At 38.5% G+C, this 16196-nt stretch overlaps 1 protein-coding gene across 1 annotated transcript in view; it reads right to left on the reverse strand.

Moving 5' to 3' along the window:
* The window catches only part of LOC104592795 (uncharacterized protein At2g33490), a 32012-nt gene extending 17673 nt beyond the window's left edge, over positions 1-14339 (reverse strand). Inside the window, exons 1-2 of the mRNA XM_010252285.3 lie at positions 14022-14339; positions 6352-6424 (exon numbers count right to left, since the gene is read on the reverse strand). Coding sequence (XP_010250587.1) covers positions 6352-6424; positions 14022-14132 — 184 coding nt within the window. The 5' untranslated portion in view covers positions 14133-14339. The remainder of the gene's footprint in view (positions 1-6351; positions 6425-14021) is intronic.
* Positions 14340-16196: the final 1857 nt, after the last annotated feature.

Below are 16196 nucleotides of genomic sequence, written 5' to 3' on the forward strand. Positions count from 1 at the left end.
TAGTTGAGGGTGTTTCACATACGATGGTGGAGGCAGGTTGGTTCTAGTAATTAGCAATTCAAGCCAGTTCCAATCTCCTCTATGGCACCAGATTTAGGTGCTACACCCCCTTTATCCACTACTGCTGCAGATGACATACCTGCTACCACCACTAAGCCTTAACCTCCCTCAGATGCTCACAAAAGGGAAGCATTGTTTCACCTCATCTACTGCCCAATGCATCTCTCAATTTCTTTCTTATGACCACCTTTCATCATCAGATAAATCCTTTTTGGCTTCCATTGGTGTTATACCTATTCCCAAAACAATGCAAGAAGCCCTAATGATGCCTAAGTGCAAGGAATCAATGAAGGTTGAGATAGATGCTCTTGTAAAAAAATGATACTTGGGAATTAATGGATCAACCAAATGGGAAGAAACCTATTTAGTGTGGATTGGGTATTCACAATAAAATACAATGTGGATGGTTTAGTTGAAAGGTACAAGGGGGGTACACACAAACTTATGGTATTGATTGGAAACCTTTGCACCGGTCACTAAAATGAACACCATCAAAATTTTGTTGTCACTTGCTACAAATTTCTCAAGGTCGTTGTTCCAGATGGATGTTAAGAATGCTTTTCTGAATGGTGCCTACAAGATGAAGTGTATATAGAATTGCCACCTAGTTTTATGATACAGATGCTAGTAAGAAAGTCTATTGACTGAAGAAAGCTTTATATAGTCTGAAGCAATCTCTAAGAGCATGGTTTGATAGATATATACTTGCTTTGGAAAATTTTGGCTATGTACAGGCCTAGTCTAATCACACTCTTTTTATTAAAATAGGCTCTGCCTTGACTCTCCTAATTGTGTATGTTGATGATATTGTGGTGACAAGGAGTGGTACTGATGAAATGAATTCCCTTAAGCAGTTACTTAGTCAAGAGTTTAAAGTAAAGGATCTAGGTGAGTTACAATATTTCTTGTGAATTGAAGTGTTTAGGTCCAAGCATGGCATATTTATCTCCCAAGGGAAATATGTCTTTGATCTCCTAAAGGAAACTAGAAATTTAAGGGTTAAACCCGATGATACACCTATTAAGCAAAATCATAAGATAAGTATAGAAGAAGGCCTCTGAAAATAAAGGTATGTATCATTTATAAAAAAGGGTATGTATCGACAACTTGTGAGAAACTTCTCTATCTTTGCCTAACACACCCTGACATCTCTTATGCTAAATCATGGTCTTGATGAAGTAATGGCAGGTGAATTAGTAGAATTTGAAGAGGGTAGGATAGGCATTGCTCTGAATTTGGAATCAAATAATGTTGGTGTTGTACTAATGGGTGATGGTTTGATGAAGATGTGTTGTTAGGTGCTCCATTTTCCCATTGAGGCCGAACCTAAACCTGTGCTCGAGAGATAGTTGTCCATACACTGATAAGGGAAGTATGGATTCTCGAGAAGAGAGGAGTCGTGGTGGTCCCCCCCCCCAGACCGCCCGGATCCCACGAGTGAATAGAAAGTTGAATCTACATTGGATCTCACCTGAATCGCCCCATCTATCCTCTTGAGGAGAAGTTTGGTTTCAAACTACGGTTCAAACAAGAGGAGTACACCATGCTAATGTGCCTTTGTTGTTGAAAGAATACTAGCCTACTTGAAAAGGTGTCTAGGCCGAGATATAATCTTCAAGAATAATGGTCATATGAAGATAGAAATATGCACCGATGCAAATTGGGCAGGATGTATTGATGATAAGAAATCTACTTCAAGGTAGTGGGCTCTTGTTGGAAGAAATCTTATTTCTTGGAGTAAGAAACATAGTGTTGTTTCTCGCTCCAATGCTGAAGCAGTGTATAGGTCTATGGCTAATGGTGTAGTTGAAGTGCTATGGCTGAGATCCTTACTTGAAGAATTGGGAATTGAGTATGAAAGATCCTTGAAGTTGTATTGTGATAACTAGGTTATCATTAACACTACTCATAACCTAATACAGCATGATAGAACAAAACATATTGAAGTGGACCGACATTTCATTAGAGAGAGAGAGAGAGGGAGTTGCTTCTCAAGAAGTATGTCTTCCTCTAATATACAATTTGCCAATCTCTTCACCAAAGCAGTCACCAAAGTCAAGCTAGAGACAGATTTACGCAAGTTGGGAATATTGAATATCTATTCCCAACTTGAGGGGGAGTGTAGAGAAATAGCTAATTAGTTTGTGGTCCTGCTGGTTTATTTATTATTTTTGTTATTTTTTGTTGTTAGCTATTGGTTGTAATGTTAGCCATTAATCTTTTCTTTCTGGCAGGGGTAGTCCTGTCAATATAGTCTTTTTCATTTGTTTAATATAAATAGCAATCTTTGGGGCGGCATGACAGATTAGATTCTGCACCCCTTCTCTTATTCTTTTTATCTTTCCGTTTCTTCTTCTTCTCCAGTCTCCACTGTTTCTTTTTCTGTTTTTGCTGTTTCTTATCAAAACAAATCAGATTATATTTGGTTACAGTCAACTATTTCTTATCCTCTCCAATCCAAGTATCTATTTTCCAGTTGGAGCCATGTGGAAAAGGCCAATTCCACCTAAGATTAGAGCTTTTTGTTAAAAGGTTTTCCACCTTAATATCAGCAATTGTGATGTTCTTCGAAGGAAGGGTTGGTATCTTTCTCCTAGTATGTGTTTCTTATGCAAGGCAAGCTCTGAAACTACATTTCATTTACTGATCTCCTGTCAGCTCACTTCTAGGCTTCCTGCATCTGGGAAGTTTTCTTCTCCCCTTTTGGTTGCAGGTGAAATCCACCAACTGATAAAAGAAGCTTGTTCTTGGACTTTTTTCCAATCAAATCCACAAGGGCAGTAGTCTTGTGGTCTCTATGGGAGGAAAGGAATTCTACGATCTTCAATGAAAGGCCTCTCACCAAAAAGGCTTTCATTGAAAACAAAACAGTAAAGATTGCTCATTGAGTAAAAACCTTAAGGGTCCGTATGGTTTGCAATTGGAATCAGAATCAGAACCAGAATCGAAATTGGAATGGTCCATCCCCCCACCTGTTTGGTTCAGGTGGGAATCGGATTCAGAATTGGAATCAGCTGGACTGGATTCTCATTCCCAAGGGAGGGGGAGGGAATGGCCATTCCCTCAGATGGGGAAATTCCATTCCACCAGGAATGGGAATGGGATTCCAATTTCGCCCAACCAAAAGGTTGGAATTGGGTTGCTTCCACAACTACAAGAAGAGTACCTAGAGCATGGACGTGGACTTCTCAGCAAAATATTCCAAATAAAACTCAATTTTGATGGTTGTAGCTTTGGGGATCCTGGCAGACTGGGTATAGGTGAAGTGTTCCGAAATCATTATGGGAACATATTGGCTATATATTCTGGTCCAATAGGTCAAGGAGATTCAACCATAGTGTAGCTATTAGCTGTCCTGCAAGAGTTGAGAATAGAAAAACAGCTAAATTACAGAAATATAAGCTGGCTACAAAATGATACCTTAGGAATTTGGCAGCATAGGAACACGATGAAAGAGGTAAGGAGTCCGATTAGAGAATTGGGACACCAATCAGCAAATGCATTAGTAGAAACATCATCCAAGCCTTATCCCAACTATATGGAGTTGGCAACATGAATCCTGTTTTGATGTTTTGGCCAAGCAAGGGGTGGGCAGAAGCAATTTGTTCTGGCTATATTGTAATTTTCGTTTTCACCTTTTGGGGGGAGCTAAGAAAGTTTATCTCCCCTCCTCTCTTCGTAATTTCATTTAATGAATCTCATTCAGTTATTGATTAAAAAAAAACATGAATGCTGTTTTGTCTTTTTTTTTATCAGCAACTCTGAAATGATTTCATTAATTAGAAAAAATTACGGATACAACAAGAAGTTGTGAAAGAAACCAGCTTTAGTAAGCTGACCCAAAACAAAATTACAAATGAGTCCAAAACATGTGTTCTTTGAACCCCTTGCTTAGCTATGCTATCTGCCAACCTGTTTTGTCATTCCATTCTGTTTAATGTCATATCCATTGTTAAATTATGAGCACTTTAATTATTTCAAATTACTTCAACCCACCCATATCCTTTATGATCTAGCCCTAGCCCCTTCAACATGCAACAGAACAATTCTTCACAAAAAGATGGAGTCAATAGGTGAGTTCAGGCAGATTCCCACCCACGTGGAGAAGACCTTTGAAGATCAAGGCAAAGCATTTTCTCTTGGAAAGCTTCAGGGTGAAAGGGAAGGCAGCCTTGAAAATTAGAGATATGAAAATGGCAATGGTATTCCTGGTCGAGAAAGATGTGATTACCTGGTTTAAGGATTTGGTTGGGAAAGCAACCAAGCAAGTTGAAAGATGAAGTGTAAGGGCTCAACAGAGGAAGATCCGAAGATGGTAGGAGGTATGTGGCAGAAAGGAGAAGGAATGCTAAGGGAAGCTTTCTGGTGCTCATTGAATATTTTGGAGGAAGGAAAATGCAACTAGTTTGTTTCCCACAAGGAAATATGGCAACTGTTGGAAGGAGATCTTAGGTGCTTTGAAAGATTTCATGCTATGGATGGGAGAAATGAAACAAGGATGGAGTCAACATAGGAAATTCAGAAGCCAAGCAAAGAATCTGCAGGAAAGGAGGAGAAGCAACGGTTTAAAATGCAACTAGTTTGTTTCCCATAAGGAAATCTGGCAACTGTTGGAAGGAGATCTTAGGTGCTTTGAATGATTTCATGCTATGGATGGGAGAAATGCAATAAGGGTGGAGTCAACAGAGAAAATTCAGAAGCCGAGCAAAGAATCTGCAGGAAAGGAGGAGCAGCAGCAGCAGTTTAAGAATATGGGAGAGCTATCAATCTAATAGGATAACCACCAATGCTGCCAAGGTTGATTGGGAGAAGAAGCTAGTAGTGGTTACTGAAGAACCACCAAGAGACTGAAGGAGAATTGCAGATGGTGTTATAAGAGGCTTAAAGTTGAAATCCACCATAATATTAACCCCTTTCGGGAAGTGTAAGGCTCTCTGGGAAGTGGTAGGTAAGGAGGTTGGGGTTGATGCAACATGTTTTCAAATGCAGTTTGATAATATTACTGTGTTCAGGTGGAATCCATTGTCCAAAACTCTGCAGGTGGAAGACAGAGTTGTTGATCAAATCTCTGGAAATTATAAGTATTTTGATCCATTTGTTTCTCTGTGCAAGGCCCAATTGGATGGTTTCTTTGTGAAAGATCTGCACTCGGCCGCTGTTAGTCTAAGCCATGTAAGACCAGAAGACGTTCCCCGAAAGGTTGAGGTGTTGCAGATGGGGCATTTTTCTCTGTTTGGCTGGTGACAGCCATTGAAGCTTCTTTTGGGTGTGAAGGTAGGAGAGAAGAAGAGAAGGTTGAAGAAGATTGGGTAGACAAACTTAGGTCTTCTCCATGTGGGAAACTGGGAATCTGTTTCAGGTTATAGGTTTGCATGGGCTTCGGCTGTGTATACCCCTATGTACAGTGGCTTGTTGTACATGTTTTATGTTTCTGTTAATGAAATTATACTTTACTTTTTCTTAAAAAACAAGGGATATGACAATGGGATTTCATTGTGTGAGATTATCAGCAAATGCATTATCAGATGTTTTTGCTAAAGAAGGGACCTTTCGGGAACAGTTATTTTGAGCTGCTGTGTAATTGTTTAGTCTTGGAGTAACTGTTATTTTAAGGGAGGCTGCATTCCGTGCCTCTCTTTGTGCTGATTGCATTCCGTGCCTCTCTCTATTTTTAGATTTTTGCCAATCTTTATAACATGCTCATTTTAACCTAATTATATTTTAAACATCTTCATTCCACCACCAAGTTTCTTTAGCACTTTTCCCGTTTTCCATTTTCCTTTAGATTATTATCCTAAAACATCATTTGCTAACTTTCTTTATGCAATTTGCCATTTCAAGCCACATCTCATTAGTCTTTACACATAAATCCCAATTTCCTTCTACTATCGACCTATCTCTAAATTGTGCTAATTTTTCTCCTTTTAGATTTTCCCACTTAATTTTTAGACACCTATTTCTCTTTCATTTCCTAATGCGCACATCTGCCACAACTGATCTATGTTGTGTAGTTATCCCCTGGGATAACTTTGCAATCCTTACACATCATTCATTATGTTCTATTAAGGAAAAAAACTATTTGACTTATGCTTGATCCAATTTTAAATGTTCGCCCTTCTTTTGGGGAAAAAAAAAAAAAAAAAGCATTTACTATTGCCATATCATAATACATAAGCTACTACAAATTTTAAGATTATATCTCCTGTTTCATTACATTAAATGTGACTTATGGGAGATTTTCTTTAAAAGGTGTTTTAGAGAGTTACAAGTGTTAAACAAGAAATTACATACCATATGCACTATTTGCTGTTGCAGCAGCTGCAGAAAGTAAGCTATCATAACAGTTTCGCATGTCTTGCATGTCCTAATAAACACAACAAAATCAAACAAAGAGATTGAGAAACATTCTGAAAAAGCAAAATGATAGATAAATAACTTTATAAAGCAAAGAAATATATATTTATTTATTTTTTCAACTTTGATAAGGTCATTCTAACATGTAAAAAGCACAGGAAGATATTAGGACATTTCCCATTTGTGATAAACTGGGCATATCCCTGGTGAAGAGGCAAAGAAACCACAATTTCTTATTAGAGAAGTCAAAACATGGGGGTGCTTTTGTCTTTTAGGCTGTGTTTGGTTTGAAGGAAAAAGTAGGGAAAGGAAGAGAAAAGTAGAGAAACCTTTACAAATCTTGTGTAGGTTTCCCTGTCTTTCCCTTCCTTTTCCTTCAAACCAAACATAGCCTTAGGGCATGTACTCTATTTTTGATCAATAAGACATGTACTCTTTGAGTAGTGATTAGGGGTGTGCTCCCTTTATAAAATAAAGGATGTGCCCAAATCATACCCCAAAAGAACATGATGACCTAGAAGGATGCTCCAAAATCATTCACCAAAAAGTATATCATGCTCATTATCAAAAAAAAAAAAAGTATATCATGCTCCCTTTATATAAAATATCATGACCTAGAAGGACCAAGCCGTGATAATAACCTTTCTACACATTCATTTCTTTTTACTTTTCTCTTTACTGTGCCTTTTACCCTTTTACTCCTTTTCATGTTGGTGGGATAGAATCTCGCCTCTTGTTCCACATGCATTACCATTAGTTCAGGTTAAATATAAAGAATAAAATCCAGGACAATTGTCAAAATTGATTACTTATCTCCCAAATACAATTTACCATTTTCAATTTAAACTTCATATTCTCTCATAAGTCAAAAAAGAAACAAGCAAACACAACTGCTAAATTTCCGTAATTTTTTAATAAGGAGATTTCAATAATATTTTCCTTGGGCTATCTTGGCATGTCAATAAAGGATGAGGCTTGGATATAAGCAAGTTGAAAGCAGTGAACACAGTGCTCCTAAGCAAGTGGTTCTGGAGGTTTAATGACGGAGGTTTAATGACCAAGATGTCCCAAAGAAATTTTTTCAAGCTGGCCAGTTTTTCATGGAAGCAGTAGAGTTGCTTTCCTTTTGGCGTCTGTTGGGAGGTTTGGAAGTAAAGAAATAAAAAAATGTATATTTGAAGGCAAATAAAATGACAAAAAAAAGCTTTGCTCAGTGATTGGGAATTGGCTTTTATATTGGAGTTCGATTCTACCAGAATTTGAGGGTGTCCAAAAAGAGTCTTTTGAGTCTGGGTTTTGGTCAATGTTGGAAATGGATATTGGGGGTCTTGATCTGTAATGCTATTTTTTTATTCTATTTTTTTTCTTTTTTCTGTCTCGTGATCCCTCACTCTCATCACATCGTGTTTTGTACTGTTCTTTGATCTTCTACTGAATTTTCATTTTATTTGTTATCGAAAAAAAGTATAGAAGAAGAAATTTGGGCTGGGAATGGTCTGCACTATGGAATGGAATTGGAAAGTCATACGAAAAATTTATCAAAAAAAAAAATCAAATACAACGTTGGGAATGTGTTCAAGATATGGGCTGATATTTGGCACGATGAGACACCATAAAAGGAGATCTCCCATCAATTATATGCCATAGCTCAAAATACAGATGTATTGGACATGGAAAATTACGAAATCCATAATGGAATGGTAGTTTGAAATGCAACCTTCAGAAGAAATCTTAATGATTGGGAAATAGCCTACATGTTTGAATTATTGCACAAATTATAGTGTATTGTACCCTGTCCAAACCTTGAGGACAAATAAGTGTGGATGCTGGAAAGGCCTGGTAAGTTTGCAGCAAGATCATCTTATAAGCAATTTAAGGCCACAACGCCTACTAACTTCCAGCCTCCAAAATATGGTACTCAGGAGTACATCAAAGGTAGCCAGTGGCCTTCCTGGTATTAAGTCACAATTGCAGCTACTTCGAGTAGATGCTCGACTAAAAAGTCTTTAAAAAAGGGGAATGGAGTTGAACAGCAGGAACTGCGTATTGTGTAATGCCATCAGCAAGTCAGTTAACTCACTTGTTCCTCCATGGGAAATTCTCTGAGAAACTATGGTCCAGGCCTCCAGGGGTGGTTACTAGATTCTCAGAAGGAAAAAAAAAAAAACCCTGGAGTTCTGGCGAAGGAAAGGAAGCAGAGAAGCAGTAGGAGCCTCAAGTGTTTCCCAAGGAGATTCATCTTCAGAAAAGGAGGGAGAGCAGCAAGAGATCATCTCTCAGGCACTGGAAGCTGGTAAGAAAGGCCAAGGGTAGGGAACATCTCAAAGTTGCAGAAAACCAACTGTCCTCCGCCAACGACCAAAGCTTCTTCCGCTCTGGCTTGTTGCCTGCTGGAGGAAGTGGAAAACAATGCAGCAACCAGTGTTTGTGCAGCAGTTCTCGAGGAAGGGAAGATAGTCGGGGAATTGGGTTTGGCAATGGTCAAACTGAAAGAGATACAAGATGATGAGAAGGAATGTTCAAAGGAAACGGAAGGTCTGATGGCGGGAGTGAGTACAATGGCAGGTTAAGCAAGTGAGCACTAGGTAGTTGAAGTACGGGCTTCAGGACCTTCAGAGCTCAGAACAGGGGATACAGGGACAGCTATGGTTGAAGGAGAAGAGAAAGTGGAAGAAGAATCTACAAATGACAGAAACCCAGAGAAAGATACTGGAAACACAGAGGTAAGTTCTCCGAGCCCAGTTTCACCAGTCGACTCAAGTAAGAGAGGGGGGAAGAAAATGGTGGGACGAGAAGGAGGGAGAGACACTCATAAAAAGGTTTATAACAGGAGAAGGATATTGAATTTATCACATGAAGTAGGGGAGAAGGGAGGAAGAGTGGGAGAAACGGAAGAGGGAGGGGAAGGGGGAAAAGGGGACAGGACGGTTTCAGAAGAAGCTGGGAAAGATTATCAGGAAGATTCAAAAGCTAATTCAAAATGGGGCAGTGGAAATCAACAGATTGGTGGATACTGGATAGAGAGGTCAGGGTAGGAAAGTCTCTTGGTCTCTTCTTCTGGGGAGGGGAAGGTTTTGCGAGGTTAGCTTTTGAACAGTTTGAAAAAATAGAAGAGAGAAGAGGAGAATAGAAGAAAAGAATGATTAGACAAAAATAAAGGGTGGGATGAAGAAGGAGGAGAAGAGGAGTATGCGGATGAGGACAATTGAGGATTTGAAGGAAGAATTCATAAACCAGAGGCTGTGCTGTTAAAGGAAACAATATTGGAGAATTTGATTTAAAAATGAAAAAATGAATTTGGGGAGGAGAGTGGTAGTTCGTAAGTTCTCAGGGGGTATGGTTATACCAACCAATTGTAGCAGCAGTGGGAGGCTGGTAACAAATTAGCTTTAGTCCCTCCAGCTTTTGTCCAAGATGCCAGATTTGACTTGCTATAATTTTCTTGAGTATTCTTGAATTGTAACCATGTCATGTAGAACCTTTTCAGCTTGCAGGTGTATTGGTGTATTGGACCTGTTGGTGTGTCATCTTGACACCAAATCAGTCTGTAATGTTTCCTCTTTTATTTTAATGAAAGTTTTTTCTTTATTCTTCAAAAAAAAAAGGTGATGAACATTTTGGTGTTCTGTGATGCTTCCCAGGCTTGGTTGAAGCCTTTTTTTCATGGCTGGCAGCTTAAGGATCTGAGCAAAGAAAGTATGACAGTTTGGAAGGTAGCCCCTTTGCTGTTTTTGGGCCATGTGGACTGAAAGGAATCAGTTATTTGAAAATAAAAGTAAAACTGAAGAGATGGTGGCAAGAAAGACACAGGGATTGCCATACTCATGGCTAGGGATTCAGGGGAAAACCACATACTTCCTATTTTACAAAGGAAAGTCTGTATATAGTAGGGAGAAAAAGAATTCAATCCTTTTGTATATTTTCATTGTACAGCTCATTGGAGCACATGGGTGTTGGTGTATTTTCTTCAAAAAATAAAGGCATATAAATGATAAGATGTGATAACAAAAGCTCAATTTTCCTGCTTTTGGCACCTAAGAAAACTGGATTCTTCAAGGACTCCCCAAATTCCAATGCCACAAAATAAAGGAAATGTAGTTTTTTCATTGTTAAGTACTTGCTGTTTTTGAGACAGGAAGGAATTTTAGATTTTCCAAGGGAAGATTCCAGAGGGTATTAATGTAGTAAAGAAAATTTTCATAAACAAGCAAAACCATTGTGGATATAACATTCCAGAATAGCATGTTGATGTAGTTATGTTCTTCTTGTCCTATATCATCCACTATTCAGGATTTTTTTCACCTTGTTCTTTTGCTCAACTTGGTTTATCCCTCACTCCACAAGGGATGGTTTATCTTCTTGGTCAATATCAGGTTAGAATCAAGTGGTGGAATCTTATGGAGTATGGTCCTGTCTGCTTTTTGTCAGTGCATTTGGATGGAGTGAAATCAAAAAACTTTTCAAGCAAAAGAGAAATCTGTTTCATAAAGATGCTAACAGCTTTGTCATGGATTGCTCTTTAACCATCTACCAATTCAATTCTTTTTTTATCAATAACTCAACCTTTTATTAATTAATATAATGGAAGGTACAATACATTAAATACAGTCGGACTGTGAGAGATAAAACCTCTACAATGATACAATCAGATCCCTTACAGTTGTGCCCAGAAAAGTGAATCTTTCTCCACCCCTTGTTTAGCTAAGGCATCTGCTACAGAATTAGCAGATCTTTTAACCCACCCTACCACTATTTCTATATCTCTGGTTAGCCACCTGATCTTCTTCCTTTCATTGTTGAAAAGCCACAGTTCTGATCCCCCATTTTGTAACCAGCTAATCACCAGTTTGGAGTCTCCTTCCACAAATAGCTTTTGGATGTTCATTTGTTTTGCCTTTTGAATGCCTTCCACTACTGCCAACACTTCTGCTCTCAGGGAGTCTCCTTCTCCAACTGGCCCCGAGAACATAGCGATGAAATTGCCCTCCTCATCTCTAAAATTACCTCCAATACCTGAAGGTCCAGGATCCCCAAGCTGCTACCATCAAAGTTAAGCTTGATCTACCAATTCAATTCTTTCAGTAGGGGATATTTTGTATGTAAATTGGGTAATGTTTTGGGCGTAGACGGTTGCAGACTGTACTGCTCATTTTGTTCTTGGATTTTATACATCACCACACTTTTGCCAAATTAATGAAATTCTGCAGTTACTCACTAAAAAAAGTTACTATTCTTCTTCACTGATTTAATTGAAGAATTGAATATAGCAGCAATTTAATCAATGAGAAAGCCTTTATCTCATCACATCAGAATTCTTTATGTTCTTCAAATTTATTAGCTTTACCAAAAAAGAACAAATCTGGGAAGATATCTTACTTCAGAGTTCAGATAAATTGGCCTCTTCATATACCAGTCAACCCCCATAGCTTAACTTTCTCCATGATCCTTCTCAATCCTTTTAAAGGATCCCCCCTCATTCTCAAGATTACTCAAATCTCCACCAGTACACCTCTCTCTTGAAATTTCTGCATATGCTTATTTATATTAAATAAAAAAAAAAAACCTTCGAATTTTTAACTATGGCTATGTTTGGAAGCGATGCAAATGGAGTGTAAATCCCAGTTCAGGGTAAATTTGCACTCTGGTTCACTTTTTCCTGTGTTTGGCAACATTATATTTATGCATTGACAAATGACAGAAAACACATTTTCCAATAAATATTTACATTGATAATAAGATGTAAAAGTACATCAATAAAAAATAAGTAAATTTTCATTCAAGTGGGCTTTTGATTTAAACAAAAAAAAGGCATATGCTTTATTGGAATTCATATTTGCATCCATTACAGCTAAAAGTCTGTTTGGTAAGAAGGTAAATTTGTCGGTGCAAAACTAACCCAACTTTGCAATTTATATGGACCATCTTACACTCTACATATTTGCATTCACACTTATTTGCACCGTTTCCAAACACAGCCTATATTTCCTCTCAAAAAACCCATTCATTAAACCTCTAACCTTCAAAACCTAGAAACCATACTTGCCTACATATCTCCTACAAAATACCTAACTCACAGCTCTACCTTTATCCAAGTCCCCATCAAATTTCCCTTGCTAGACAAGACAAGTGGTTGTAGAAACTAAAAAGGTTGGAAGAGGGCAGCAGCCACAGATAATAATAATTTATCCCTTTCTTGTTTGTTAATTATTCCATGCTTAAGTCCCTGGATCAGTATTGATTCCAACACTTGGACATCCAGTAAGGTGAAGTGATTGGAGTACATATGAGAGTCAGGTACAAATCATCGATTTCTAGCATGATCAAACCATGTGTCTTTTTTATTGTTCAAAGATCATCAATTATTCTCCTCGTTGTCAAGTTTCTAGCATGATCAAATACCAAGTGAGATTCAGGTACAAATCATCGATTTCTAGCATGATCAAATACCATGTGCCTTTTTTATTGTTCAAAGATCATCAATTATTCTCCTCATTGTCAAGTTTCCTCTGCTGGTTTCATGAGATAATGTGAGGTTACCAAGTGACATCTTTGGCATTATCCTAAATATAAGATCACATTCATCCACATATCTTAAGGGAGAGCACAACTCAGCTCAACAAAGCTTTACCCAACTATATGTATTTGGCCACATTAATCCTGTTCCTTCATTCTGTTCCATTCAGCGCCATATCCATTGTTTAAATATGGGCCCTCAAATCATTTATTACCGCTTCAACGTGCATCTTCTCTGGCCCACCTCTACCTCTTCCAGACTCTTCAACTTGCAATAGGTCTAACCATAGATGATCTTCTGTGCACATGATCAAACCACTTAGCCTACTTCCCTCATTCTATCACCTATAGGGGCTACTCCTAAATTCCAACAGATATGGTCTGTGGTCATTTTTTATCCTATCTATTCTAGTTTTCTCATTCATCCATCTCAATATTCGTATTTCTCCTACCTTCATTTCATGGATATATTGTTTCTTAACTCGTCAATATACATTTGGGGCAGAGCAATATTGTCACTCTGTGAGAGAAGCCTTGGGGGTGATAAATAACCAATTGTCCATGAGGAACAGATGAAAAGCACAGAAAAGGAGAAACTATTAGACCCAGAAAGCCCAAGGCTAACCAAGGGAGGACATGGACCCGATAGGACAGATTATCGTACCAGACCGTTCATCCTGAACTGGGCTTCAATCACAAACCTCACAGCGCAGTTGCAAACTTGCAATAGATCCAGAGGAATATTTCGCTAGTAACTTAGACGTCCGTAATCCAGTCAAAAGAAATGAGAAAAAACGATAAATAGATAGAGAGAGAGAGGGTGGGGGAAAAGCATGAGAAGTTAAGGGAAACGATAACGAGAAACAGAGTGTTTTGAGTTTCTATGGTTGCTGTTTCTAGTATTTTCTAAATGACAGTGTCCTGATATTAAAACACTAAGGATGAATTATGCTCCGTTAAACCCTACAAATTCCGAGTAGGCGATTGTGTTTTCATGCTTATCAAACAATTACGCTGCCAGTCTGAGAGAGCATAAAGACTGTAATAAATGGAAAACCTAGAGAGAGAGAAAGCGATAAGACAAGAAAGAGAACCTGAGATGCCTGGGCGAGCTCATCCAACTGTGCGGAAGGCTGGTGATCTCTTTTGCCCTTGGCATCAGTCTTGTTCAGTGTGAATCCTCGCAGTTTCTTCAAGGATTTCATCGCTTGCCCTTTCCTCGGCAAACCCTCCCCTCCCCCCAAACGGAACCCCAACCAAGGACGAGATAAGATAGAGGAAGAGAGATCCTCTCTGTGCGGCGTATCGGAGAAACTCGGGGAGAGCGTAGCTGAAAACCAAATATCCAATCGATCTATGTAAACTCCATTTGAGATGTTCTTTTCCTGTTTTTAGGTCAAACCCACAAAGAAAGAAAGAATAATAATAAGAAGGGTAAAATATAAAAACCTCCCCTGAAATTTTACTTTAACAAAAATCTCCCGTAAACTTTTGGAAAGCCCAACCCAACACATGCCTCCCTTCCCTCATTGACCACACGAAAAACATTTGACTTATTATACATTAGTTTTTCAAAATACCCACTTTACCCTTATATATGATAATCATATAAAATTTGCTAAAATAACCCTAAAAGAAACTTCAAACTGAATCCCCCATTTGATGTCCTCTTTCTTATTTTTCAGTCACCCATCTATCAAGTTTAGAAGAAAGGCAGCATTCAGTGAGGCCGGCTTCGGTCATTGCAAGCCCATGCTCACACAGTTCGAAAAGCCTCTTTCAAACTTCCATTGAAAGTATTTCGCTATGAATAAAGTACATAAGTACATAGATATTCTCAATGCAAGGCTGTAAAAGGTGTTTAAATAGACCTTGCACTAACTGAAACCGATCTCACATTCAGTCACCATAGACTTTCCCACCCTCAATACTTCCTTTTCACGAACCAACTCATATGAATTACCAAAAAAAAAAGAACCAACTTATATGAAGAAATAATATGTTCCGCTGTAAAGTTTGAGACCTAAATCAATCGCATGTTTGAAAGATATGACATCTGAGTTTTTCATAGAGGGACCTGAGATGGGTATCCAACTTGTTTTCGAGGTCACAGTCATGGCCAATTGAACTATGCAACATCTCCTCTAAAATCATAGCCAAGCCTCTCTCTCTCTCTCTCTCTCTCTAATAGACCCTCGTTTTCTCTTTGATATCATTTTAAGACTCGGCATTTTAAACAGATAAATTTACATATCACTTTTGCAATTATACCAGAGAGATCCCCCTTATCCATTTCATGCACTAAAATAAATACCACCAAGAGAAAAGAGGGTTAAATTTTGTAAAGCTCTTTCTCATCATATGATCAACATCTCATTGCAACTCTATTATAATTCAGTGGAACAGAGAAAAAAAATACCATGTTGGTTTTGTTGTTTTTATCTTTTGTTTTCCAATCAAAATCTCTCATTTTATTCTTATTCCATAGCATGATTCAAAACTCAGGAAAAACCTAGTTGGATCATTGTGCTTCTTTTATCTCTATTCACTATTTTCTTAATTGGGCTTGTTTGGGCTTTTGTAGAAAATAAGAATACCACACTTGCAATCAACTCTTTATCAGAGGAGCAGTGGTGTAGGTCTTACTGTCTTAGGCTCTGTTTGGTTTTGGGAAGATTTGGATGGGATGAGAAAAGATGGGATGGGATGGAATGGGAAAATGTAAAAAGGGGGAGAAGTTTACGAAGCAATCCACTATTCACCCTCATCCTCCTCTCGACCGAATAGAGTGGCGACTAGGAAGAGAAGCACAGATCTAAACAAAGCGACGACTATGAAGCAATCCACTATTATTCTCTCTTCTCCTTCTTCCCATCTCCCCCCATTTTCTCTCTCGCTCCATTTCGTCACTACTGTTGCAAGTTGCAGCGGCAGTAAATCTACATGTCCCATCTCTAATCTCTCTCTCTCTCTCTCTCTCTCTTCTTCGTCTTCTTTTTCTTTTGCTTTGTTTAGAAAATCAAGAACATAAACATGGTGAGACAGAACCTGTCTAGATTGTAGAAATGGGTAAGTCTGGTTGCGACTTCCCAAGGAAAACCAATAGTTCATGATGGTGCACAATCCGGTCGGTCTTAGCTGCCGGTTACCTCGCTTCTGACGATATCGGAGGTGCCTGAAACAAGGAAGAAAATGGAGACTTCCAGGGAGGAACCCGGTTGGAACACTCCGAAGCTCAAGTTAGTGCTCTTTATAAGGCAAGGGAAGTG

This window comes from Nelumbo nucifera, chromosome 3 (genome assembly GCF_055504915.1).
Source record: "Nelumbo nucifera cultivar China Antique chromosome 3, China Antique-T2T, whole genome shotgun sequence".
In the NCBI taxonomy this organism is placed as follows: domain Eukaryota; kingdom Viridiplantae; phylum Streptophyta; class Magnoliopsida; order Proteales; family Nelumbonaceae; genus Nelumbo; species Nelumbo nucifera.